This window comes from Leptonotus elevatus, chromosome 18, assembly GCF_054856555.1.
Source record: "Leptonotus elevatus isolate MCC_2025b chromosome 18, RoL_Lele_1.0, whole genome shotgun sequence".
Taxonomy (NCBI): Eukaryota; Metazoa; Chordata; class Actinopteri; order Syngnathiformes; family Syngnathidae; genus Leptonotus; species Leptonotus elevatus.
In genome coordinates this window covers 16,705,727-16,732,363 of record NC_141256.1, presented here as the reverse complement: position 1 = coordinate 16,732,363, position 26,637 = coordinate 16,705,727, and the positions used below count along the sequence as shown (strand labels likewise).

Sequence of the window (26,637 nt, the reverse complement as noted above, 5' to 3'; positions counted from 1 at the left end):
TGGTGCGTGCGTGCGTGCGTGCGCAGGCTTGTTGACGGCGGGAGCACGAGGCGGTCCCTGGCGATTGAGCGTTTCTCCGAGGAGGGGAGAGGGCCTGTCGCTGGTCTGGAGGCCTCTGATAAGACCTGACCTCTGGTGGGCTGGCTCCCTTTTGTCCTTGAGGTGACTGAGCTGAGCCCCCCCCTGCCTCCACCCCCTCCCACCTCATATAATAAACACACGAGTCGGAAGGTTGGACTCACGCATGACGTTGCAAAGCTTAAAAGATTGCGAAAAGCGTCCTACGCAGCCTCACATTGTTTGCCAGTTAGGAGAAGGATATTTCGGATCACATGTTCTGACAATTACGCAATACTGTACAGCGAACACCCCCCCACCCGTCCCCACCCTCCCCCTTCACGCTATATCGCGGTTCATCGTTCCCTCAAGTATATTTTTAAGCGATCTTTTTTGATAGTTTTTTTTACAGTTTTAAAGTTAGAGCATAATGACAAAACCTATGGACTGAGTATAGAACCTTGTGGAACACCAACAATTTTCTACTCTCTGAGCTGTCAGTCCCAGTCAACCAAAATATTGAATAATTGTGTTATTTGCCTTTTAATATCTACTGAACTTGATGCTGACACCTGTAGACGTGATATGCATTTTGTGATTAACAGATGTATTCCTTATAATAAATCAGCAGCCAATAGAAGCTTTAAATGATTAGCATTCGGATTCGAATGACTAAAATCATGTGAATATGGATTGCATTGGTGGATATAAAGATTGAGCATGATGAAGGTTTTTGTATACACAAAAAAAAAAGCGGCAGCCATAACACTCTAACTCAGGCAAAACATTGACGAGACAAATTTGCCAACATTAAGTCGTTGGCTAAAAGCATCCTGGTCTTTACGCAACACAGGCGGTCCAAGTAAGTCGTGTCCAACAGATTTCAGTCCAATTTTGCCAGTGATTATCCTTAAGGCTTTCCAGGCTATCCTTAGCCTCCTCGTGCGTGCGATTAGCAGTTAGGTGTGCTGCTGAACGGACGCAAACTGCAACCTGAGCTCGCAAAAGACGTTTGGACGTCCTTTATGGAAGTTTGCGCCTCATGTTCCGCCGCTTGGTTTTGCTTTTGGATTATGAACGTGCAGCAAGTGAGTATCTGCACTTTACGGCACTATTTGACTGAATAACGACAAAATGCTAAGCCTGAAGTTAGCGATCATGCAAATGCAGGACGTCATTTAGATGAATAATGTTCATTAGAAAGCAAGTACATTCACATTGTGTCCGTTTTCTGCTTTTAAAACTATTTTTTAATTATTATTTTTTTTAAACCAATAATATTTGGAAACATGTTTTTTTATTGGGCAGTAATGAAGATAAAAAAAAAATTCTTCTAATCTGTTGTCTATTGACCACGCTGCTATTTGCCCAAAATAAAATAAATCACATAAAGATAATTGTACGTATTACATTTAAAAAATATATATATCACAATATTTTAAAATACTGCTGCCAGTTATTTTATGAATGGAATATGATACATTAATAAATACTAAATTAGAAAATAAAATGTTTCAAATATTTACTATATAATTTTTTTTTTTAATTCTATTGTTTTATTTTATTTTATTAAAAAACACTTCATATATTTTAAATTATGATAAAATGTCACAAAGCTGCATTTTGCATGATTATTAGCTTAGCTTCTTTAGCATCTGACAAAAATGCAGTTTCTGTGTTCATTTTTTTGTTTTTTGTTTTAAACAAGTCACATGACAGGTATCAAGTGAGTCATGAAAACAAACTACACATTGTTTGTTTACGTTTTGACTTGGCGTGATTATGCAGCCATTAGTTTAACGTTGAACGTATGAGTTTAGCCATAACGTGCGGAACTTTGCAGCATGAATCATTAGTCATGTCGTGATGCTAACTGCAAGGGAATCCTTGTGTTTGTGTCCAAACACAAGAAGGAACAACCGGAGTATTTTAAGCAAGGAAAAGACTTTAAGGACGCTAATACAATATGGAGAACAACAGCTAAAGCCTTTCTTTAAAAGTGTCAGTCAAGCTTGGCCTATTTTATATTTCTATAGGATCCCCTGTTTTTGCCCTGCATCAATGAATCCGTCACTTTTTGCGTGTGTGTGTGTTGTTGTTGTTTTTTTAGCTCTTGCCTTTGTCCTGTTGCCATGCTTATTTTTATTTGCTGATATTTACGCCTTGTAGCGCTAATCCCGACGGATTCTGGGCACTGACATTTGACGAGCGGCACGGGCTAGCGGCCGACAGTTTTTAAGCTCGTTATTTAAAGGAACGCGGTGGATTTGCGCTTTGTTATCGTTGTCTTTATTTACACCTTCACCATTATGGAAGCGATACGCTCGCCTGTTGGTTACGCTAAACAACAGCTTTTGGTTTTTTTCCCCAACAATAATCCATAAAATAAGGGGAAAGAGGGGGATGATTTTTTTCACAGATGGAAAAAAAAGAAGCAAACTCCAGCTAAAGCTTTAAACTATATATTTTCTTTATCTGATCTCTCTATATCTAAAAGTCCCTCGCTGAACCGGAGGTCATTGATTCCGTTTTGCCTTCCAGGCTAAAATGATTGTCGAGCGAGGCCTGAGCAGAGGAACACGTCGAGGCTCCATGGCGGTCCCCCACCTGCATAGCTTCTACTGATCTCCGAGGCGGGCGGGCCGAGCAGCAGCCATGTCCACGCACAAACGCACCTACCAGTGCTTCGTCCCCGCTTCCCACAAGCACGCCGCCTGCAGGCTCCCCCGCATCCCCCGCCCCGACACGGCGGAGTCGGCGGCTTGCTACCTGTGCTCCGAGTGCAGACACGCCCGAGCCCTGCTGCACTCGCAAGTGTCGCCTCTGTGTCCCTACGAGCACCGTCACCGTCACCGCCATCAGCACAGGAGGCCCAGCGGGCCCGACGAGGCCCCGCCTCGGGTCAAGAAGGTGGTCCTGGTCAAGAGCAGCGAGCCGTCCATCAGGAAGACCGTCGTGCTACAACGCAAGGGCCTGAGGAGCTTCGGGCTGTTCTTGGAGGAGGTCTCGGAGCTCATGCAGTACCACGTCAGGAAGCTGTACACCCTGGACGGACATAAGGTGAGGTCACGACGGAAGGCCGACTTACAGAGCTTGTAAAGTGAATTCTGAGATTGGTTTCTAAATACATTACCAAAGTTTGAAGATAATTAGTGGTAAAAGTGCAAAGTATGTAACAGAAATTCTTAACTGTGGCGTTTTAGTTTTCAACAGTTTTTCATCACTTCAGTTTTTCTGGTTTTCCAGATGTAAGCACTTCAGAGTCCAGCATGAGCTGTCATCCACTAGATCAAACCTGTGTTCACGTCAGCGGTTATCTGGCCCAATTGCGTCATGCAATTAGCTAGCTTGCTATTTCTACCCCGCAAAATGAGTGTTAATTCAATAAGAGTGGCGTCTGTAAATTGCACTGATTTACTTGTATTATTCTGAGTGCAGACCTAAACGATGAAGTGAAACAGAGGCCTCTAGTGGTCACATTGTTACCTGATTGGAAAGAAAAATACAAAACTGTAAAGGTACATGCATTATTTGTGAGAGCAACCTTTTATTCTAAAAATGGACCACTATTGCTTCCCGATGTCATTTTACGATAATCACATGTGAAAGCTTATCAGCATAAAAGCTACTATCAGAAATAATAGTAGACATAAGAATACAATTATTGTTTTAGTTCCAAATGTGAGCATAAGAGTAAAACTAACAACTACAAATTTCAATCTATTAATTTAAAAAATTATTTTATTGGCTGAAAAGTAATTGTGTTAATGATTGTAGTAACTACCAGCTAACATTTTTTAATTGTATTAGCTCTAAAAGCGACTTGAGCTCCAAATGTTATTGAATTACTTTTAAAAGTGATCTCATCAACTAAAAGTATTTTTATTGCTTGGATTTGTATTACTTTACTGGATGAAAATTAACTATCAACACAATTATTGGTATTGAAAATGACTTTGCCGGCTAAAATGTTAACTGTGTGTATTGGTCTTAAAGTAAGCTAGTATCAGCTAGAAAATTCAAAGGTAAATGTTATTAGTTATAAAAATAACTGTTAGCTCCTAATCTCATCTGAGTAGTTTTAAAAGTGACAGCTCATTAATAACATCTACTTGTTTTATTAGTATGCCATAATTGTCCAACTTGTATGCAAAACTGTTAGTGGTAAAACAACAACAACAAAACATTACTAGTACGCTGAACTGTTTTAAAAGTAAAGACAGGAGACTACTAGTCATGGACCTTAAACTAGATATCAAGAATATGGAATACATGTTCGAACCGCTTTTCAAGATTGGTGACTGAAAAAGTGGATGTTAATATATGTTGACCATTCAAATGTAAATTGTCATAAATGCATTGAGATTTTGCTAGATTGGTGAAATTGCAGTTATGGCTGACATTCTGGAGACAAAGGCCAACGTTAAAACTCTCCCAGTTTGATATCATAGAAGGGCCAATTCTTTATGTTCACTGTGTGACTTTTAATCTATAGTCACCGAGACGGGTTTCAGATATAAAAAAAAAAAAAGATTTGCCATCAGGACACAAGTCTTTTTTTTTTCTTTTTTTTTTTTACACAAGTTGTCAGCAGGTTTGCGCATGATCAAGTTTGCAGTAGGGTGTACTGTAAAATTAGGACAGACAAAACAAGATGATTACGCACGCTGGTCTTACTGGCGCACTGGATCAGCTTAATCTGCTGGCAAACAGAGAGATTATACTTGAAATCACTTCTTATGACGTTGATTTGTCAGCATGACGCAGCCATGCATTGTACATGCGTAATATACCGTGATACCTTGACTTACATTACATTTGTTTTGGAACAAGCTATTAACTCACATTTACTCACATCTCAAATTTCAATTTGTTATGAGAATTTCATTATTAACTTTATTCATTATTTTGTTAATCACAATGACTAATTTCTCACAGCTCTGTTCTCCAGATTGAAGTGCTTTGAAGGACTGTTTGGTCTTGAATAAACTGCACTCATGGTTCTGACATCGCACCCATAGACAACATGAATGTCTGCAAAATGATGTCCAGAGAAACTGGAATGGAGTGATCACACTGGCAAGGAGTCACTCTGTGGCACCTGGTTATAAATGTTATATTGTTGCGCTTTGCTGCTTGAATCAAGATGACAAAAGTCTTAAATGTCATAACTCAAGGGTGTAAAGGGTTGTTATTATATGATGACATTAGCTAAAGGCCCAAAAAATACTCAGATTGTCTCACTTGATTGCCAAGATAAATGCATATGGTTGTCTCTCATCATTCTGGCATCCACAGACGCACATGACAAAGCTTGCAGTTGTGCTGACTAAGCCTCACTTGCAGAACTGCGCAGTCATCTGCAAGGGTTCCTGGGATTATCCTGGATTAAGACATTTATCTTTGGCAGGGATGATAAGGACTCAGAAGCACGAGGAGCCAAAGCATGAACTGTTCTTTTCTTCCTAGGCGGGGCTGTCACAAAGTGAGCCTTGTAGTTGTGGACACCAGAACAACTGACCAAGACCCAGGACCTGATAAACAGTTTGCATGATATCAGTTTCTTGTGTATCGTTAAAATGAATGATTTGTGTTTGGTTTCAGGTGGAAAATGTTCAAAGCATCATCCACTGTCCTAACGTTCTGGTCTGTGTGGGTCGGGAGCCTTCCCATCCCTCCATTTTGGAGAGATTTCGTAAAACCGCTGAAGACAAGCTGCCAAAGCTGAATGCGAAGGCGCGATTAACCGGCGATGAAGGTAGAAGAATTACTTGAATATTCAGGAAAAGTACGAGGCAACTGATTTGACTCATTCCTTTTCTTTTGCTACCAAACCTAGGACAAGCGGTTCGATCGACAAGGCATTCAGTGTCTTCTGATAAGTCACTTCCAGATGGAACGGAATCTCCAGATGATGCCGGCTCTGTTGCCCCCACCGCAGACGGAACACTGGACGACGATGTCGAGAAACAAGTCCGTGTAAACAAAGATGGCAGCTTGTCCATGAAGATGAAAGTGCGCTTTCGGCTAGACAACGACGAAACCTTACTTTGGTCCACCGAAGTGAGAAAGTCCTCCAACAAGGCCAGCGAGAACCCTCCGGACCTAGGTAGCGACAGAAGCTGCTCGGGTTCTGAGAACTTTTCTACCAGCGAGCCAGTGGAGACGTATGTCATGAGGCACCACCACAGGCATGCGCAGTCCTCTCGCTATCCTCACTGCTACAACATCTGGACAAATGCGGGAGGCACGCAGGGAGATAGTTGCGGTGTTCAGACGTCGAGCTCAAGTGCGTCCTCGTACACGGTGGTCTCCAGGAAGACCGTGGTTCAAAGGTCGAGCGAAGAAAACTCAGAACAAGTGGTGGAGCAAGAAACATGTGTCGAGGCCTCTGAAACTGTGGAGTACTGCACCATCCGTGCTGGGTCTTGCACTATGGACAACAGCGAGCAAAAAGAAGAACCAGGGTCTGCTGATAATGGCGACGATGCATCACCGAGTACAACAAGACCATCCTCGCAGAGTCAAGAAGCCATGGAAGGTGCTGAAACAGATATGTCAAGGAAATCGTCATCAGCATCCAGTGACACAAAACGTTCCGGCAAGATGAAAAAATCCAAAAAGCCCTACGCGTGTCACTGTGGAACATCTAAGGATGATACAGAAACAAACTCAGAGGAGACAGGCAAAGTGGAAAGACAGCAGAGTGCCACATTGGTGAAATCAAATGTCAGTCAGAATTCAGAATCTGAAGGTGGAGAGGAGGAACGATCCAAAAGTGCCATGTCAGCTCATTCAAATGCCTCAACAAAGTGCAAACCAGATGTCTTAGAGGGTGACAAAAGACCACAGAGTCCAACGTCGGTCAAGTCTGAGGTGGAAAGTGAACCGTGTCAACCAGAAGAGGAAGTTACTGAAGAAAGGCCACTTACATCCCTGTCGTCTAAATCCAAAACTTCAGTCACATCGCGGGGATCAGCTCCTGTGGATGAGGAAAAAGCTCTGGAAGAACCTGCCAAAGAAAAAGATGAAACGGTTCTAAGTGGGACCGGAACTGGACAAAGAACACAAAGCCAAACGTCAGCGCCGAAAACACCCGAATTATGTGTGCTTGACCAATCGGAGGTGGACTCACAAGGTGAATCAAAATTGACTGAAGAGGCAGAAGAAAGAGCATCGAGTGTCCGGTCCACCGTAACAAACGTTACTGTGGGTACCCAAGCAAGATCTGCAAGTGCTGTGTCTGCAACATCTGGAAAGTCAAATTCCTCTGAAGTTGATGATGCAGATGTGATGTCAGAGGAGGCCTCATCTAATGTTGATGGCTGCACCGAGGAGGTACTGGAGGAGAGAGCGTTGGTTAGCATGTCGGTTACATCAGATGTAAGGTTAAGACAATCACAAACCCCAGAAGTAGGTACTGGTGGAGATAACGCAGAGGCAGCTGAAGATAGGCCGCAAAGTGCAATCCAATCAGTAAAATCGACAAGTTCTTGCCAATCAAAATTATCCAAAGCTCCGGATGGAGAAGTTGACGATGAGTGCAAAAGTGAAGCAGGGAGCAACATGTCATGTCCTTTGGAAGACGGCATGGAGGAGACACCTGGTTCTGATCAAGACGAGGGAAATCCTGCCAACTGCATTGAATCAGAAGCAAGGTCACATAGTGCCATGTCAGGAAAAACAGGAAAATCTGAATCTTCTGCAATATCCATCAAGTCTAAAGCTTCTGAACAAAATGGCAGCAATGAGGAATTAGCAGAAAGGGCGGGAAGTGTCATCTCTGCAAAATCAAAGACATCCAAAAGATCTTCTAAAGCCGAGGCATCTCAGGAGGAAGATGTTGGAGGAGAAGAAAACCAGAGATCACCAAGCTGCATGTCCGCTAAATCAGCTCAGTCGAGTGTTTGTTCAAGGTCAAATGAGGACGAGAGGGAACCAAGTGTGAAATCGGAGCGATCAGCTACATCTGCCAAATCAAAACAGTCTGCTAAATCTAGTACATCCAAAGCTGGTGATGTTTCAGTTGAATGTAAAGAAACATCTACAGAGTCAAATGATCATGAGGCTCCTTTGAATGATGTTGACACAAACGAGAGAGCGACGAGCACCATGTCAGCCCGATCCCACATTTCTGCAAGGTCAAGTAAGTCCAGATGTTCTGCTGATGTTCCTGCAGAAGACAAGTCTCACTGTTCCGATGATGAAGAAAATGAGCAAACAGAAGAAAGGGCATCAAGCTGCACATCTGCTGAATCAATCCAATCACACGTTTCAGCAGAAAGATCGCCGAGTGCTTTGTCAGCAAAATCTGCAAAATCGCACGTTTCTCGAAAATCTGATAAATCAAACGTCTCAAAAATGAGCGCCGATAAAAATATCCCAGATGAAAATACGGGAGAGGAATGTGATGAGAGAGTACAGAGTGCAATGTCTGCCAAAACTGCAAAGTCATCCCTTTCTGTGAGATCAACAGCATCAAAAGTTGCTGCCGATGCATGCGACCATGCAGAGAGGTCACCAAGCAGCAGGTCGGGTCGATCTGCAAAGTCAAACATTTCAGCAGCAACTGTGTCTGTGAAAGATGTGATTTCTGATCAAGGAAATTATTCTCCACTGGAGGAACACAGTGAGAGCATATCAATAAGCTCGCTGTCTGTTCAATCGAGTAAATCAGCTCGATCCAGTAGGTCAAAACGCTCAGCTGAAGTTCGTCAGCCTAAGTCACATGCCTCAGAGATATCTAATGTGACTGAGGTTGTTACTGAAGAAGTCAGGGAGACCATTTCTAATCATGGTTCTGATTCTTCACTGGAGGAACACAGTGAGAGCATATCAATAAGCTCACTGTCCGTCCAATCAAGTAATTCAGCTCGATCCAGTAGGTCAAAACGCTCAGCTGAAGTTTGTAGGCCTAAGTCACATGCTTCAGGAACATCTAATGTGTCTGAGGTTGTCACTGAAGAAGTCTCAAGCAGAACAGGTAGTAAACTGTCTGCCAAATCTGCAAAGTCTAACCAATCCAAAGTCTCAGCTGAAGAAAATGCTTCTCATCAAAATCCTGTGGAAAGAGCTTTAAGCAACTTGTCAATCGGATCAGCAAAATCTGCAAGTGTATCTGAAGCATCTAAAGAAGTTTATGAGCTGATGAGTGAACACAGCACAGAAATTGCAGGAATTGAGAATGAAGAAAGAATTGCTTCTGGGCAGTCGGTTGCATCAGATGCAGCTCAGAGAACAAAAGAGTTCAAACTTGATAGACCCGCTGAAGAAAGCCCTGAGCGCGCAGATAATGACAAAGACCAGGAGCACTCTGAAGAAAGACCATTCCACTCACAGGCTTCCTGTGTCATAGATGTGTCCGAAAGTTGTGTGACTTCGGAAAGAGCTGTTAGCTCCTTGTCTATAAAGTCAGCTATGTCCGTGAGCTCTGCAAAGTCAAATACTTCGGTATACTCTCCATTATATAAAGCCAATGAAACAGAGTCAGAGGAGCATGATGGACCTGAAGAGAGATCAGCAAGCAAATCATCTGCCATATCAATCAGGACAAATGTATCTGGATCACTGAGAAGTGTAGGAACTTGTGAAGTCCCTCCAGAATTAAATGCTGCAAACAAAGAGGAAACAACACAGAGGCCGTTGAGCATGGTCTCAGCTAAATCGTCCAGATCTGCTAAATCAGCACAGTCTATTACTTCAGCAAGGTCAAAATCCACAATTAGAGTCCATGAAAATAATGATGAGAAAATGGACAGAGCACTGAGCAGCACGTCTGGTAAATCAGCTAAATCTAGGAGGTCAAAATCCTCAGCAGCATCAAAGATGTCTAAAGCCGTTGGAGATGTTGCTAACGATGACGATACAGAGGGAAGAGCAAAGTCTGCGGTCTCATTGTTGTCTGGAGCATCCAAATCATCTCTCCAACCTCAAACTGAATGTGGTGAAGACGAATGTGAAGAGGTGAGAACACTGAGTGCAATGACAAACAAGTCTGATCCATCTTTAAAGTCAAGGACATCAAATATAGCCAATAGCAGCAGGATTGAAGGAATTCAGGAAACATCAGGTGCATTGTCAATCAAATCAATTAGGTCTTCAAGAAGCCAGTCAGAAAAAGACTCCAGTGGACCCAATGAAGGAACTAATGAAAGAACCAAACGTGCAATGTCAAATGTGTCTGCAAAATCTGTAAAATCCAAGAAAAGTGGTGTTTTAGTGGATGAAAATAATGACAACCAACCAAAACCCATTCCTCACATTTGTGAGACTTCAGCTAATGGAGACGTGAGCTCTGAACACGTACCAAATGGTCCTAAAGATGCAATCGATGTTGCCAGGAGTGACAACAAAAGTGACACGCAGATGATGGATGGTGATGACGAAACCCTTGTTCCATCAAGCCTGCCAAATGCTTCCCTCACTGAAGTTGTCAATGAATGGCTTAATAAAATACCGCCTGATGGAGAACTGTTTGATATGGAGGAGTTCAGTGGCAACGCAGTAGACGAAACCAATGACAACTCTGCAGCTGAGCATAATATTAATGGCCTAAATGAGGAGAGCGGCATTTCTGATAATGAATGTCAGAAAACAGCAGAGGAAACAAAGGCAGATAATCGGCGAGACACTGACTCAACAATATTTCACTCTTCTGTGCAGGTGATGAAAGTCCTTCTCAATCCGAAGCTAGACAGATGCAACAGTTTACCAGAGGTTTCTCCCGCGTATGGACGTAAACTTAGCTCTTCAGCCACAGGTCTCTTTGATTGCCTCGCAAAGCTGCAGTTAATAGACAGCGATCCTAAAAGTGCAAATGAAAAATCTGAAAGATACAAAGCACTCATAGAAATTCTTCAGTCTCTGTGGCTTTGTGATCCCGTAGAAAATGACCGACATTCTGACAAAGATTTTAATCAAGGATCATCTTCTGGCATAGATGTAAACAGTGGCTCGACTGGTTCTGGTAAGAGCATCAATGGGAGGAATCAACCACAAACCCTCGCAGATACACAAGGCAAAGCACAGGAAGTCCAACAGGATGAAGAGGCAGGTGGAGGAGAGGAAGCACAAATGCATGAGGGAAACCCAAACGGAGATCCGTCAACCAATGAGACGATTAGAAGTAATGACAGCCCAAGAGAACTATGTGACAGCCCACAATCCTCCCTTTCTGGGAGTCTAGTTCAGTCTAGTAAACAACGATCTCACGACCCCGATCCTGTGTGGGTCCTTAGTTTACTAACCAAAATAGAAAAGCAGTTCATGACTCATTACGTCAACGCAATGAGCGAGTTCAAAGACCAGTGGAACATAGATGATAACGAGCAGCTCGACAGGAAGATAAGCGAACTTCGGGATGAGATCCACAGGCGCATCCAAATGAGTATAGACAGAGAATTGTGTAAGATTAAAGGTCAGGCAGGCCTGCCGAGACCTCCCAAAGAAGCAAAGTCCAGACCCTCAACCACCCAGACTGACGAGAGGAGACGAACGCTTAAGATGAAAACCAAACGCTCAGGAAAAAGTGACAATTCTGCGACGAGCACCATTTTCAGCGACCAGCGTGGTGAAAATGACGACGACAACTGCCCATGCGAATCATGCATTCAGAAGAAAATGTCACAGGGATCTCAACTTCCTGCAAAAATAATGAAAACTGCCCCTGTTCTCATGAACTTTGATCTAAAGAGCATTCTTCAGATGAGGAATGATGATCATACACAGGATTTACTGGTCAACGGTGAAACAAAAGCAGCAGCAACACTTGTTGGACAGATCCTTGATCACGCAGTTAGAGAAATAGCGGAAGATGAAGTAAGTGACACGGAAGATGTACTTGCATTTTCAGAATGCAAAAATGAAGCAGAAAATAAGGTTGAGGAAACCAATGCAGCTGAGGATGAAGATGAGGAGCCGACTGGTGCAGATATGTCACAAGGGAAACCAGGAGAAGATGGCGCTGTTGGTATGTCAAATGAAACACCTGCCACTAGTGGAGATGAGAGTGATGATGCATCCACCATGAAGGACTCAAATGAGGGAACAAATTCAGATGAAAATGCAATGACGACCGAGGAAGCTGTAGAAGATGAAGCACAAGAGGCTACAGTGGCAGTTCCAAGTCAACAGGAATCTGAAGAAGAAGAAGAAGGAGTTGATGATAAAGGCGAGCCTTCTGCTGCAAGCGGCGATGAGTATGATGACCAAGTGACCGCAAATAAATCAAATGATGACGAGTCAGCCAATGATGAAGAGAAGGATGAGGAGGGTCCGGACACTGCCACGGTTGAAGATGAAGATGCACCACAAGAGGCTACCGTTACAGCTTCAGATGACGATACAACCCAGGAAGACAAAGAAGGGGCGGAAGATGGTGAAGAGAATGACGACGCATCCACAGTGAAAAACTTGAATGAGGATGCAAGTACAGATGATGAGGTTTCTGCAGATGATGGCGGAGAAGCTGAGGATGCAGCACAAGTGGTCGCCACGGGAGCTTCAAGTGAACATGAATCTGAGGCAGATAAAGAAGGGGCAGGAGAAGAAGAAGAGGGCACTCCTGCCACTGGTGGAGATGAAAACAATGATGAGGGAAATGAGATGGCGAATGAGGAGGTCCGTGAAACCACTGAAGATGAAGATGCAGTACAAGAGGCTGCTGTGGCGGCCACGATTGAACAGGAAGATGAGGAAGGAGTTGATGGTCAAGAGGAGACTCCTGCCACAAGTGGAGCTGAGAATGAGGATGTAGCTGATACAGTTGAGGACACTGAAGATGCTGAAAATGTTGCTGACACCACCACAGTGGAAGATACACCAAAAGAGGTTGCTTTGTCGGCCACTAGTGAACAGGAATCCGAGGATGAGGAGGAAAGAAAAATTGATGCTGAAGCACAAGACGCAGCGACAAGTGAACCTGAGTCAGACGAGGACAAAGAACTAAAGGTCAGCGGTGAAGAGGAGACTCCTGCCACAAGTGGAGCTTCAGAAGATGAGATGATGAGCGAAGAGGTTTCTGAAACTGCCAAAGATGAAGATGCAGCTCAAGAGGCAGCCTCAAAAAATGGTGAGTCTGAGAGAGATGAAGGAGTAGATGCTGAAGAAGAGACTCCTGCCACAAGTGGAGCTGAGAATGAGGATGCAGTCACTGAAAATCAGGATGCTGTAGAAGATGAGAATATGAGCGAAGAGGTTTCTGAAACTGCCAAAGATGAAGATGCTGCTCAAGACGCAGCCTCGAATAAAGGTGAATCTGAGAAAGATGAAGAAGGAGGAGTAAATAATGAAGAGGAGACTTCTGCCACAAGTGCAGCTGAGAATGAGGATGTAGCTGATACAGTTCAGGACACCGAAGATGCTGAAAATGTTGCTGACACCACCACAGTTGAAGATACACCAAAAGAGGTTGCTTTGTCGGCCACTAGTGAACAGGAATCCGAGGATGAGGAGGAAAGAAAAGTTGATGCTGAAGCACAAGACGCAGCGACAAGTGAACCTGAGTCAGACGAGGACAAAGAACTGAAGGTCAGCGGTGAAGAGGATACTCCTGCCACAAGTGGAGCTGAGAATGGGGATGCAGCTGGTAGAGAGCAGGATGCTGAAGATGACAAGCTGAGTGAAAATGTTGCTGTTGTTGAAGATGCTGCAGAAGAGGCCGCCTTGTCAGCCAATAGTGAACAGGCATCTGAGGAAGAAGGAAAGGTTGATGGTGAAGAGGAGACTCCCGCTACTAGTGGAGATGAAAATGATGACACAGCCCCTGAAAATGACGAAGAAGAGGAAAAGAGCAGTGATGAGGCTGCTGACACCGCCACAGCTGAAGACGAAGATGCCACCGGGACAGCCCAGAGTGAACATGAATCTGAAGAAGATGACGAAGTTGATGGTGAAGAAGAGACTCCTGCCACCAGCAGGGATGAACCTGATGGCACCGCTTCAAAAGAAGATGACGATAATGAAGCCATATTGAATGATGAAATAAATGTGCAAACCGAAGAAGAAGAGGATCTTGATGCTTCTGCGGATGAAGACAAAAGCACAGCGGAGAATGAGGCTGAAGGCAGCGATGAGGAGCTTGTTGAAGCAGGAACAGATGAGAATGCAGGAGTTGAACATGGAAACGGAAGTCAAGAAGACACTGGGGCTGCCAATGAAAATTCAGAAGAAGTTCCTGCCCTAACAAGTGACGGTGGAGAAGATGCAGAGGAAGATGAGGTTAGGGCCATTAGCGATGCAGATCTGGACGGCGATGATACGCCTAAAAAAGAGACATGTGAAGATATAACCACAGCAAACACAAGCAAACCAGAAGAAGATGAGGCTGCGGACAGAGCTGAGGATGACGGCGGCGAAGACATTGCTGAGGAAGGCGAGGATGCTAACGAAGAGGAGGCCGTACAGTCCGTTAATGAAGGTGCAAATCAAGAGTCTACATTATCTGAAAAAGAATCAGAGAACAGCTCTGAAGATGAAGATGCAATTATGAAAGAATCAGAGTTTGAAGAGCCTGAAGCAGAACCTGAGGAACTTGAAGAAAAGGATGAAGAAGAAGCCACAGGTGGCATTTCCACAGAAGCTGCTGCAGAAGGATGTGATGAAGAGGAGGATGGAAGCAATGATGCGCAGGTGGCTGAAGACAATCCAGGAAGAGCGTCACAGGAGGATGAAGCCTTAAATTGTGAAGATGACGAAAATGAGGACCCTGAGGTGACGATCAGTGAAGGTCCAGATGACTTGAGTGGTGCAGAAAATGAGGAACACAGTGAAATGGGAGAAGATGATCAAGATGAGGATGTCACTTTGAAAGCTTCTGAAAAAGCTGAGAACGAACCTGAGGTAACTAACGACAAAGACTTGGAAGATGAGATTGAGCTGGGAGCAGAAAACGAAGAAATCAACGAAATAGGAGATGATGATCAAGACGATAATGAAAAAGAGGAAGAAGAAACCAAGGTCGATGACGAGTGCCCAGATGATGCGACAGATCTGCAGGCTGAAAACGAGGAAAACAACGAAGCAAGCGATGAAGACCAAACAAATGGAAATGACGATCAAGTTGAAGATGCAACAAATAGAGCCACAATGGAAGCATCTGAAAAAGAGGAGGAAGAACCCGAGGTGATCAATGATGAAGTTCCAGACGGTGCAATAGATTTGGGAGCTGAAAGCAACGAAATAAGAGATGATAATGAAGGCAAGGATGACAAGGAAACCTCGGAAAAAGAGAATGAAGCACCCGAGGTGACCAATAATGAAGATCCTGATGAGGTGGTTGAGCTGGGTACTGAAACCGAGGAAACCCACAAACCAGACGAAGAAGAGCAACCACAAGGAGACGATGATCAAGATGACGAGGAAACAAACGTGGAAACTTTTGAGGCATCTGAAAAAGAGGATCAAGGACCCGGATCCTTGGAACAGGGCGAGTCAGCCGACGGCGAGGATGAGGCGGAGTCCAATGATGGTGAGGACCAAGAGGTGACAAGCGAGGATCACAATTTCATCCCCGGCAAGGCGGCCAATCAGGAAAGTGATAAAGAGAACATTTTGGAAAGGACAACATTAAGGGTAAATACCACTTTGAATAAAATGAATGCAGAGTCTGAGGATGGCGTCTATGCAGACGGCGAAGATTCAGATGTGTAAAATAATGCTAACTGGGAAGTGAAGCCGAGATGCAGTATTTCTTGTGGTGCAGGGTGGTGCGAGTCCACGCTGATAGACACTGGCACTTAGTATACTTCTGCTACAAATGAGCAGCAGAACCACCACACCTCAATGATGAGGCAGCTCGTTGAGACAACAGACTCATTCAGTTGTTAATAAAAATGGAAAACTTGAATATGTCTATGTACCGTACACTCAGACATTAAACTAAATGGAAGCCTCAAAAACCCACAACGCTGGTTAGATTGCTCTGTTGTACCTGACATAATGGCCAATAAGTGTATTTTTGCACATATTTCAGCTATCCAGTATATTAAATTTGTATAGATTTTTCCTCATTTTAAAGTATTGTTGGTGTCAATCTTGAGATTATGATACTGTATGTTTTCTAGTGAACTCAATCATTTTGAATGGTTAACATGGAGCTCTCACTTAGCTGATCAGATGAACATTGTGTTGACATACAGCAGAATATGTATCAAAATTAAAAAGTGGTTTTACCTCAGCTGTATGTAACAAGCACTTTTTGTCAGTGGAATAAAATGCAAATGCACTTTAAATACTATTTGCAGTCATTCTTTTTTTTTAAACATGCATTCAAACCCTTACTGAAGTTAGTTGTTAAACATAACAGAATGTTTGTAGTGTGAAATTATAGTTTTTTATTGTGGTGCAGTTTCAAATATTTTTTTTATTCAGTGAAAAAAAATAACCATTTATGAATATATGTATATTGTGTTATAGTATTAAATGCTCCAATACATCCCTCCAAATTATCTCGTCAATCCCAAAAATGTTTGAGCTAATCCCCTCCAAATTTCCAGTGTTCCCAAAAATGTTGCAGTCCATCACCAACATGTTGTAATCCCTAATGTAAAATGTTCTTAAAAAAAGAAGCTCTATTTTCTGCCATCAATTTTCTAGCCAACCTCCCAAAAATGCTCTTGTCCATCTTTCAGTATGTTGTAGTCAAAGCGTAGATTTTAATGAGTCTGAATTTGTCTTTACATGTGAAAAAATATATATACATTTGTGAGTTTTAGTGAGTCCACCATAGCACAACTGTCACCTCTCTGGAAGCCGAGTGGCTAATAGCTAACCCTTGCCCGGGGCCCAATCCACCTGTGTGTTTGATGAAGGGGAGCTCCTAAATTGAGACTTGCTGGTACCTCTGCAGCAAATCCCAGCACCCCATTAAGATGGAGCTGATGGATGTGCACACAGTCACACTTTCCCACTGGCGGTCTCCTGTGGGCACATGACACCCATAATTGGTGTCACCCTGATTGACTGTGCGAGTCTAAAGTGAGTTGCGGGAATCGGGGTGATGATGTCACGTGGCCTTGGAGCTCCGGTCCCGAATGAATAAAACAGGAAGAAAAACTTGAGTGCAAGTATATGATTGTAAAGACAAGCTCATAAAATACGCTATACAATTATTATTATTTTTATATTGTATAAATCATTTGGTCATGTTATCACTTCACCGACAGGAAGTGAAAATGGGTAACCATAGCTATCTAAAACGTTCATAACTATAATAAATCATAATCTTCTAAAAAAATAAAATAAAAAATGACAAGCTTGAGAATAATAGAAAATGAAAGGAGTGAAAATATGTCCCTCAGGAAAGTTGCTCCAAATTGTGTCTGATTATTACGTCGACGGGTGAGCACTGTTGTGGAAAACTGAAGGTTTTTGTCCATCACAAAAGATGTACTCAAACCCAAAATTGATCCATTTCTAATCTATCCAATAAAATGTCTGTTCAATCCCCTGAACTCTTCTAGTTTATGCTATAAAATGTTCCAATCCATCGCCAAAATACCCTAGTCCATCCTCAACAAGTCTATTCCAACCCAAAACATGCTCTAGTCAAGCCCCCAAAATGTTCTAGTCTATCCAAAAATGTACCTGCACATCCCCCCAAAATGTTCTAGTCCATCCCCAATACCTACTTGTCCAACCTACAAAATATTCCACTCACTCTCAAAAAGTGTTTGAATCAATTGCAAAGAATGTTCTAGTCAATAACCAAATATTTTTTTAAAGGGGGTGGGGGGGGGGGGGCAAAGGCAAGTGTGACTCTGAGAATTGAAGAAATGGCGAAGAAAGAAAAACAAAAAGTTGCTGAGGAAGCACCTGCTTGCGGGCACACAGCTCTTTCCACAACAAACACTGGAAGAGTGAATAGCGTCATCCGGGAGCACAATCATGCAATCATGAAAGGCAGACGGGGGTGGGGGTTCCCCTCTGAGGTGTTTACGCCAACAGCTGTCAAGCAACACCCGCACTTTCTCCAAGGTCTTCGTCGTCAAGCTTGGGCTCGTTCGGGGCAACCGTAGGTGAGTGACGGGTGACGTCCCAGAGGACCACGAGGGATGCCTGCCTGCAGAATGCATCATATGGGGCGGGGGGGGGGGGGGGGGGGGGGGGGCTTCCTTATTGTTTCTTATTGACAATCACTTTGTCTTGTTTAGGTTCATGCAGGAGCTTCTCATCACTTCCGTGTGTGACAGAGGCCACAAAAGGTTCCCACACAGGCAGGAAGTCCAAACAGGAAGTGGACGTGTACATTTGTGGATTGGAGTTACAAATGTACTTTCATCAGAGGGATTTACATCGACAAACTAGATTGTAATTTTCTGATTGTGACAAAGATTTAGCCGAAAGTTGAAACAAAGTGGTAATGTTATTGATTGGGAGTTTTATGTTTTGTGAGGTTATGGCGGTATGCCCGCCGCAAGTGTGTGACAAATGATTGACAACTCGTCAGTCAAGCCTCTCTCTCTCTCAACTGTCAATCAAGTACTTCTATTATGATCTGGCAAAATGGATGCTACTGCTCGCATCTTTCTTATTCCTGCGCATAACTACATGATTCAGTCGTGAAAATATGCCTGCTTTAAGCTTCCGGTGGCTGCAATCAATCACACTCGGTTATCACAGGGCTTTTACATGCTGCAACAACGAGGCACTCTAAAGCGGCCACGCCAGCCAAAGCCACCCTGGCTGTCACGTCAGTTTTAAACACATTTCCCCTCACTCTTTTGCCTTGTCCCTATAATGTCAATGCGCGTGCACTCATGGCCAACAACGAGGCACTCTAGTAAGGACATGTCAGCCCGATGCCCAGTCCCCCAAGTTGGACTTTATAAAAAGATTAAAAACTGCCCCTCCTCGTTTTTGGCCAATAACGAGGCACTCTAATTCACTTTGCAGGGTCTTCAAGTAAAGAAGTCGATTGAGTGCTTCTACTTTCTCAACACGCGTATCTGTTGCCACCGCTGCACATTAATAACGTGTTGCACATATGACAAGTAGCCAGAGATACCAAAGGAGACCCCACGCTCGCTTTCTTTCCCACCGTTGTTGAGGTTATCCTGTGGGGCCACGTAGGAGGCTCCTGCAGGCAGGATGCAATGTCTGGGGACCCCCGAGCGGCATCCGCCAAGGCTTGGGAAGAAAACAAGGGCCCTGAAAAAGACGGCACGGACAAAAAAGTGAAGAGGAAAAGGAGTTCGTAAACCGGGACGCACTCGATAACACTCTCTGTGCACCTGCAGAATGAGTGTGTGTGAAGTAGAGTACAATAACCCCCCCCCCCCCCCCCCACCCCAGCGTATATAAACACACAAGCAGGTGGTCCAAAGAAAAAGCTGTGAAGTGTTGCCCAGTGGAGTAATATTCCCCACATTGCGTGTCGGATAAATCCCCCCCCAGCACTACCACATAGGAAGCAAACACTTCCTCCACTGTTGTAAGATTGATTGTTCCCTCCACTTACGACATCATCATCCTCATGGTCATTCTTAAAACATTACAAGTTGTCATGTACTGAAAGCTTATTGGAGGGGTAAAAAAAAAAAAAAAAGAGGGGCCTCAGTCTGTCAGAGGAGAAAATCATTGCCTGTTACCCCCTCTAGTGGCCAGTTAATTCAGAAGGGGGGGGGGGGGGTGATATCACATCCGACATGTTAGATGTAAAATAGCAGTTCAGTGTTAGCACAAAACCTCCAGGCTTATGCTAGAAAGCAAAAAAAATAAATCTGTAAAAGCCTACAAGAGCAGCATGTGACTTTCTTGAAACTTTGAAGGTGATGACTTAAGACTTTCCCAAATGTGACTTGCTACAAATGTTTGGTCAAATGTTGGACACAGTTCTCGTGTTGGATTGGATGACGTTTGAAATAAAGGCCGGCAAAACCTGCAGAAAGCCTTGCAAACTGTAATGAGGGCCCCCACACCGCCCAAGGGAGGCAGGCGGTGGTCTTCATCATGATAGCGGGAAGAAGAAGCAAACAGACTTTTTTTTACATCTGCAGGACGAGTAAAGACGCCCGCTCCAAGCTCAAGGCAAGTATGTATGCTGACTAATAAATGCGGTTGGATGACAATTGTTAAGTAAAATTAACAAGAGGTTGATCCTAATACAGGATGGGCTGCACATGCAGTGGCCAAGTGGTGGATGACAACTTTTACAAAAGGAAGAGGAGCTCCCTGGCGTCAAATCACATGGTAAGAACTTTGTCGATGATGTTCCCCTTCAATTTCTATTTATCATTGTCACATTATAAAAACTTTATTTACTCACGGGTTATGTTATGTGCCAAACCGTTCCGAAGTTTAAAAAACATTGTACACTATCAGAGTTTTGTTATGTTTTTTTTCTTTTCTTTTTTAAGTCAAACTGAACATATACCAAAGCCCCCCACCCCCCAAAAAAAAATCAGGAAGACTGAAGTGCTGAAAACACTTTAACATTCCATCTCCATACTACATCGTTGTCAGTCTTTGCGCACCTTTTCAGCAATTACCTTCAAACGAGAGACATCATCTCTGAAGTCACTTTACAGGGAGCTCAATATTGTGACTTTTCTGCAACTTTTCTGACAATTTTTTCTGTCTTCTAGATGTGGGGTGGAAACACTTACTGCGAAAACGGTAATCACACGACACTCAACTGCGTGCTTTGACTGACTGCTACATATGAGTGGAGTTCAAATAGGAGAAGCTACCGTAGCCTTAAAACTAATATGACTCACTGATTTGTTTGGTGACTGACTGCTTGTGCATGTGTAGCTGACAGCTGCTGTTTATGTAGACACGGGCAGTACGGGAAGGAAACATTTATCTGAGATCTGTGTCGGAATGTCTTCTGTGCAGTTCCGTTTCAAAAGAGGACTCGAGAATGTTGCTGTTGCAAAACAAACCAGCATCAAAAGTTCACAAAAGAATGACCCAATATGAAATGAATGATGTCTCTCACATGAAGATAACGTTTGCGTTGCGTTCATCCAAGTGGACAATGACGTAAAGTTTTAGCGGAAAACTTGTTCTTTTTTAAGTGGCGATCGCATACGGAACACATGAGGTAAGTGACAGGAAAGGCAACTGCCTCTCGCTATACGCTACTCGTAAACAAACACAGTGAAGCTCAGCCTCTAGTTAGCGGATGTCAATACTTGCAATATACTTTTGGCATGATGTCAAATTTAATTTCAAGAAGACGAACGATCAACGTTGCACTTTCTTAACAAGATCGGCACAGAGCAACTGCATACAGGGGTTTTTCCTGGCTCAAACTGAGGCACAGGTGGTATCACCCTGACTACGATGGGTTACTACCGATACCGGGGTCTTATTTTAAGGTATCGGTACTCGCGGCGGTGACCGATGCCATTTTGGGCCGCCCTCCTGCAGCCATTTATGATCAGGGACTAGAAATAAGAAATTAAATGAATACAAAGTTGCCATTAGTGTTTGCCATTTTTTAACTACAATAATTAATAATTAATCCTCTAGTACATATTAAATTGTAAATATAGTTCAGCATTGTTGATGTTTATTGTATATACTGTGTTTTTATGACTTTGGCGACACCACCAGGAATGAGCGTGTGCAACGGTTGCTCCATGATCTGTTTCTTCTTCGCTACATTAAAATAAAAAATAAAAAATAAAAAAATAAAAAAGCTGTTTCGTCGTCGGTTGCTGCTTCAGGTCTTTCCGGTGAACTGCTGTTGATATAGCGCCTCCATAATGGCGCAACACTGCAACTTCAGTTCAAATGTGTTCCTGTCGAGCTCAATCAACACAGCTGAAACGCTGTGTAGAGCGATATCAGTGGCAGCAAACAAATTAAGTGGAGGTGGCCGCCTCTGAATTTTGTACACAGGAAAAACCCTGGCATAGCAACTGACCACATTATTCCGATATCACCAAAAGAAACATAGTAACTGCATAAACTTGGCAAACTAGGCGGCTAACGCGGCTAAGACATCATCGCCGTCACATTCTCTTCATGAGGGGCATAGTAACTGCATAAGCATAATACAGCCATATCACAATGATCCCTAACCCACATACACATAATAACAGTATAAGCACAATACACCAGCATCATAACTAAATGACCCAAGCCAAAACACAATCATAACAACATCTTTGTGTTTAGATGATGTCGTGTTTGTGGCTCAACATGACTTCAAGCCCACCAACCAAAGTGAACTCTCTTTTGGAAAGGGAGATCAGTTCAAGGTCTTGCAAGAGTAAGTGGTACTCGCACGGTCTGACTTCACTCTAAAGAGGTATCAAATCACTCGGACTCCTCTCTGTTTATAAGAAACGGAGACTGGTGGTTGGTTCGCTCGATGGCAACAGGGCACGAGGGTTTCATACCGTCCAACTACGTAGCCCGGGCAGACACCCTTGAGGTGGAAAAGTAAGTTCCATGCGTCATCCCCCAAGAGTGAAAACCTGCTGCAACGATTGAATATATTCTAGATGGTTCTTCAAGGATCTGAGCAGGAGAGAGACAGAAAGGTTGCTCCTCGCGCCTGGAAACAAACCCGGAGCCTTCCTGATCCGGGAAAGCGAAACCTGTCAAGGTGACTGCAACTAAACACCGAGACGACGGCGTCCTACCGTGGTGTCTAAACTCTTGCTTGCATCTCTTGTGCGTTAGGTTCCTTCTCGCTGTCCGTCAGAGATTTCAACCCGGAAAGTGCCGACGTGGTCAAACACTACAAGATCCGCTGTCTGGACAAGGGAGGCTACTACATCTCCCCGTCCAGCACCTTCCCGTCACTGCAGGAGCTGGTGAAATACTACACATGTGAGTGACACTCCTGGGACAGGGAGACAAACGTCTATGGGGATTGTCAATCATCCAGGTCATGGTAAGTCACAAATGTTGACTAGTAGCCACTCACCAGTCTTCACCAGAAATGTTGGACAGTAGAAAGCTCCCAAACGTTCTGGTTTCTGACCCTGAAAGGCTTATAAAGTGCCTTATTGAAGATCCAGACTGACTTCATTCTATCTTGCTACTTTATCCAGCCTTTCTGGGAGGATCTAGAGCAGGGTTCACCAATTCCGGTCCTTGAGGTCCGGAGTCCCGCATGTTTTAGATGTTTCTGCCCGCTAGCACACCTGATTCATATAATCAGCTCATCAGCATGCCTGATAACAATCCTGATCTTTAGTATCAGGTGCGTTGATAGGCAGAAACATCTCAAATCTGCAGGACTCTGGACCTCGAGGATCGGAATTAGTGAAGCCTGGTCTATGGGGATTGTCAATCATCCAGGTCATGGTAAGTCACAAACGTCGACGAGAAGCCATTCTCCAGTCTTCACCAGAAATGTTGGACAGAAGAGACCTCCAACAAAGTTCTGGTTTTCCACCCTTAAAGGTGTGTTGGAAAAGGGAAACATCCAAAACCTGCATGACTCTGGCCCTCAAGGACCGAGTTTGCCCGCCCCTGATCTAGAGGCAGTTGTACAAATAGGAGACAACCCTACAGACGCAGACTCCAAACTGATGTGTATACTGTAAAAAACACACAAATCTTCTTAATGTGTCCTGGTAGGTACCGCGGACGGTTTGTGCCAGCGTCTGTACGCCCCGTGCAAGAAGAAGCCGCCCCAGCAGCCGTGGGCTCCGGACGAATGGGAGATTCCCCGCGAGACGCTAAAACTGGTCAAGAAACTCGGGGCCGGACAGTTTGGAGAAGTATGGATGGGTGAGTAAAAATCCAATCTGGAGTCAAATCACACAAGTCACGTTTGCAATGTAAAAATGTTTGGTTGCCGATGTCAGGTTATTATAAGAACACGCTGAAGGTTGCCGTCAAGACCTTGAAGGAGGGCACCATGGAACCTCGCGCCTTCCTACAGGAAGCGAACCTGATGAAGCAGCTGCAGCATGAGCGGCTGGTACGACTTCACGCTGTAGTCACCCGGGAGCCCATTCTCATCGTCACTGAGTTCATGATCAACGGTACGGCAATGACACAAGCCTTGTTTGTATAAACAGACAGACAGACATACAGATGGTGGTGCGAGAACCACGGCAGGCTACTTTGTCTAGCTAAATTTAGTTAGCTAGCTAACTTCAGTGAACACTAGCTAATAGCTAGTTTTGCCAAGCCAAAATAGGCAAGTAAATGGCACTCACCGTAAAAGGTTTCCAGTTGCCTATAAATGCCACAAGGTGGCGGCAAAGCACTACTTTTCTGTTAGACAAGGCCTGTCCAAATAAAGCTCTCGTTTCTTGGCAATATACTGCCAAAACAATATGTTTAGTTTTACTGTTAAGACAGGAATTTGGCCTGTTTTTTTCTAGTTCATTCATTGTGAACTTTAACAATATGGCTGCGTTGCTGCCCCCTATGGGCATGTAAGTGCTATTCTCATACTTTTTTGTTTGTGGTTACAAATAAGATTTTTCAGTCAAAATTGAATCACAAGCAATACTAATTGTCAACAATTTTGAAGGTCTACATCTGAGTTGTGTTTTGTCGTCTTGCAGGTTGTCTACTGGACTTTTTAAAAACAGATGAAGGAAAAAGGCTCAGAATAAATAAACTCATAGACATGTCAGCACAGGTGGGAAATTACAGACATTTTTCATTATATTTCATTAAATCCGTTAAATGACTATTACAGCACAATTTTTTTGGGGAAAAAAAAATCCTGCATCCTCCTTTATATTATGTTAATGTTTTACAGCAAAGGCTGAGTGTACAATATAGAAGCCGTGTGGCTTGAGTTGTGATGGCCGCCGCCTGGCTGAAAACTTTGCTCGGCATCAATTATGAACTTCCGGAAAGGAAATGATGCTATTTTCCCATCCACACAGACTTCCCTCAAAAGAAAAATTCCCCTCAGAAAAAAACGAAAAAACATTTGCCATCTTGAGCAAGAGAGAGAGAAAAAAAAAACATTTCCTATGTTGAAAATAATCAGGCACATCCTTGTTGTAATGTAACTTCAGGCTGTGTCAAATGTTGTACGTGTTTAATTCAAGACAGATAGCCGAGGGCATGGCCTACATCGAGAGCATGAACTCCATCCATCGGGACCTGCGGGCGGCCAACATCCTGGTCAATGAGACCTTGCACTGCAAGATAGCAGACTTTGGCCTGGCCAGGCTGGTGGAGTCGGAATACACGGCGCAAGAAGGTGCGTTGTTTGTTCGGTTGGAATTTACAAGGCCACCAGACATATATGGCTATGACGTTTTAAAGCAATTAGCCCATATTAGCAAGCTCTTGATCTAAGTCAGTAACAAGTTGGCGTCTCACCCTCTTCGTGACGAGGCAGGAGCTAAATTTCCCATCAAGTGGACGGCTCCCGAGGCCATCAATTACGGCACGTTCAGCATCAAGTCGGACGTGTGGTCGTTCGGAATCCTCCTGACAGAAATCGTCACCTACGGAAGAATACCATATCCAGGTTACCAATGTCATATTAAACAGAGTCACATGAAGTTGCAAATGGCGGCCATTTGAATGTGGACGTGTGCAGGAATGACGAACCCGGAGGTAATCTGCAAGCTGGAGTGCTGCTTCAGGATGCCGTGCCCGGACGGATGTCCGCAGGAACTCTACTACATCATGACGGCCTGCTGGAAGGAGAGGCCCGAGGAACGGCCCACCTTCGAATTTCTGCAGAACATCCTCGAAGATTTCTTCGTCGCCACCGAGGGACAATACGAGATGCAGACGTGACTTGGAAGAGAACGGGCACACACAAGGCTTGAAATAAAATCCATTATAATCACCAGAGTTGCTGATTTATTAGATGTATTAATACAAGCAGATCGCCACAGATGTGTTTTTTTTCTAGTCACTTTGCTCTGATCAACCAATCAGAGGACGCTGACATCATCAAGAGCCTGTTCTCTATGAGGACAAATTTGACATTTGATTGGTTAAAGAAACAATCCCGTTCTCCTAATATAGTTGCATAAGTTACACAATGGGCCAGCACTCCTGATTGCGAAGACCCCAGGAAGCATTTTCATCACCGAGCCATCATTAGCTGACAAAATGAGTGTGGGAAAAGTAAAAGCAGGTCGAAGCCCCCCCCCCGTAAAGGGCCAAAGTGCATCTGTAAGATAACAGCGGGGATGGCTCGCGGCGGTCAGGGGTGAAAGCCTGCCATTTCCTGGACGGACAGGAAACAGGAAATGCATTCCACAAATGCCACCCGCCGCAAATATTTGTCTTTGCTCTATTTTTGCTCCATACGTGCGGCACATCATGAACGAACTCAAAATTATTTGTTTGAGCAAAAACTGATTTTCTTGATTGGATCTCGCCAGTGCTTTTTGTTGACTATCAACTTTTGATTCAAACATGACTGTAAAAGGTATCAAATGAGGCAATGCACAAATGACTAGCTCCGATCCGATACTTGTATCAGGTATCTGCCCCAATTAGAAAATAAATTGGACTGCGTGTTGGTGACAATGGTCCGGATCCACAGACGATACTATTTGCTTTTGTTCCTGATTATTTATATATTTTGTGTTACCAAGCTAGGAGAGCTTTTGGTTAATTTACATCTGTTCCACCGTTACTCAGTTATTTAATAAACAACCCATACGATTTATATATCTCTTT

General features: G+C 43.7%; 2 protein-coding genes and 1 long non-coding RNA gene across 5 annotated transcripts in view; 2 read left to right on the top strand and 1 right to left on the bottom strand.

Moving 5' to 3' along the window:
• The first annotated feature begins 1,024 nt into the window (after positions 1–1,024).
• Positions 1,025–16,291, top strand: rp1l1b (rp1 like 1b). The gene is made up of 4 exons (XM_086061010.1): positions 1,025–1,145; positions 2,599–3,117; positions 5,662–5,815; positions 5,897–16,291. The coding sequence occupies exons 2-4, from the start codon at positions 2,713–2,715 to the stop codon at positions 15,703–15,705; spliced, it is 10,368 nt and encodes a 3,455-aa protein (XP_085917136.1). The 5' UTR covers positions 1,025–1,145; positions 2,599–2,712; the 3' UTR covers positions 15,706–16,291.
• The window catches only part of LOC147158935 (uncharacterized), a 26,635-nt gene continuing 2,501 nt past the window's right edge, over positions 2,504–26,637 (bottom strand). The window contains exons 2-5 of one of the 2 annotated variants that reach the window (XR_015090797.1): positions 25,549–25,740; positions 25,315–25,442; positions 19,094–19,203; positions 2,504–3,102 (exon numbers count right to left, since the gene is read on the bottom strand). This is a non-coding gene — a long non-coding RNA (uncharacterized LOC147158935). The remainder of the gene's footprint in view (positions 3,103–19,093; positions 19,204–25,314; positions 25,443–25,548; positions 25,741–26,637) is intronic. The other variant, XR_015090798.1, reaches the window with a different exon arrangement.
• Positions 19,963–25,795, top strand: blk (BLK proto-oncogene, Src family tyrosine kinase). Of its 2 annotated transcripts, none has more exons than XM_086061012.1 (13): positions 19,963–20,086; positions 20,163–20,244; positions 20,640–20,670; positions 22,183–22,276; positions 22,351–22,449; positions 22,512–22,615; positions 22,693–22,842; positions 23,599–23,751; positions 23,829–24,008; positions 24,540–24,616; positions 25,042–25,192; positions 25,334–25,465; positions 25,538–25,795. In XM_086061012.1, the coding sequence occupies exons 2-13, from the start codon at positions 20,164–20,166 to the stop codon at positions 25,738–25,740; spliced, it is 1,455 nt and encodes a 484-aa protein (XP_085917138.1). In that variant the 5' UTR covers positions 19,963–20,086; position 20,163; the 3' UTR covers positions 25,741–25,795. The 2 variants fall into 2 exon arrangements, with proteins under 2 accessions (XP_085917138.1, XP_085917139.1); XM_086061013.1 differs by having other exon boundaries at positions 20,040–20,082.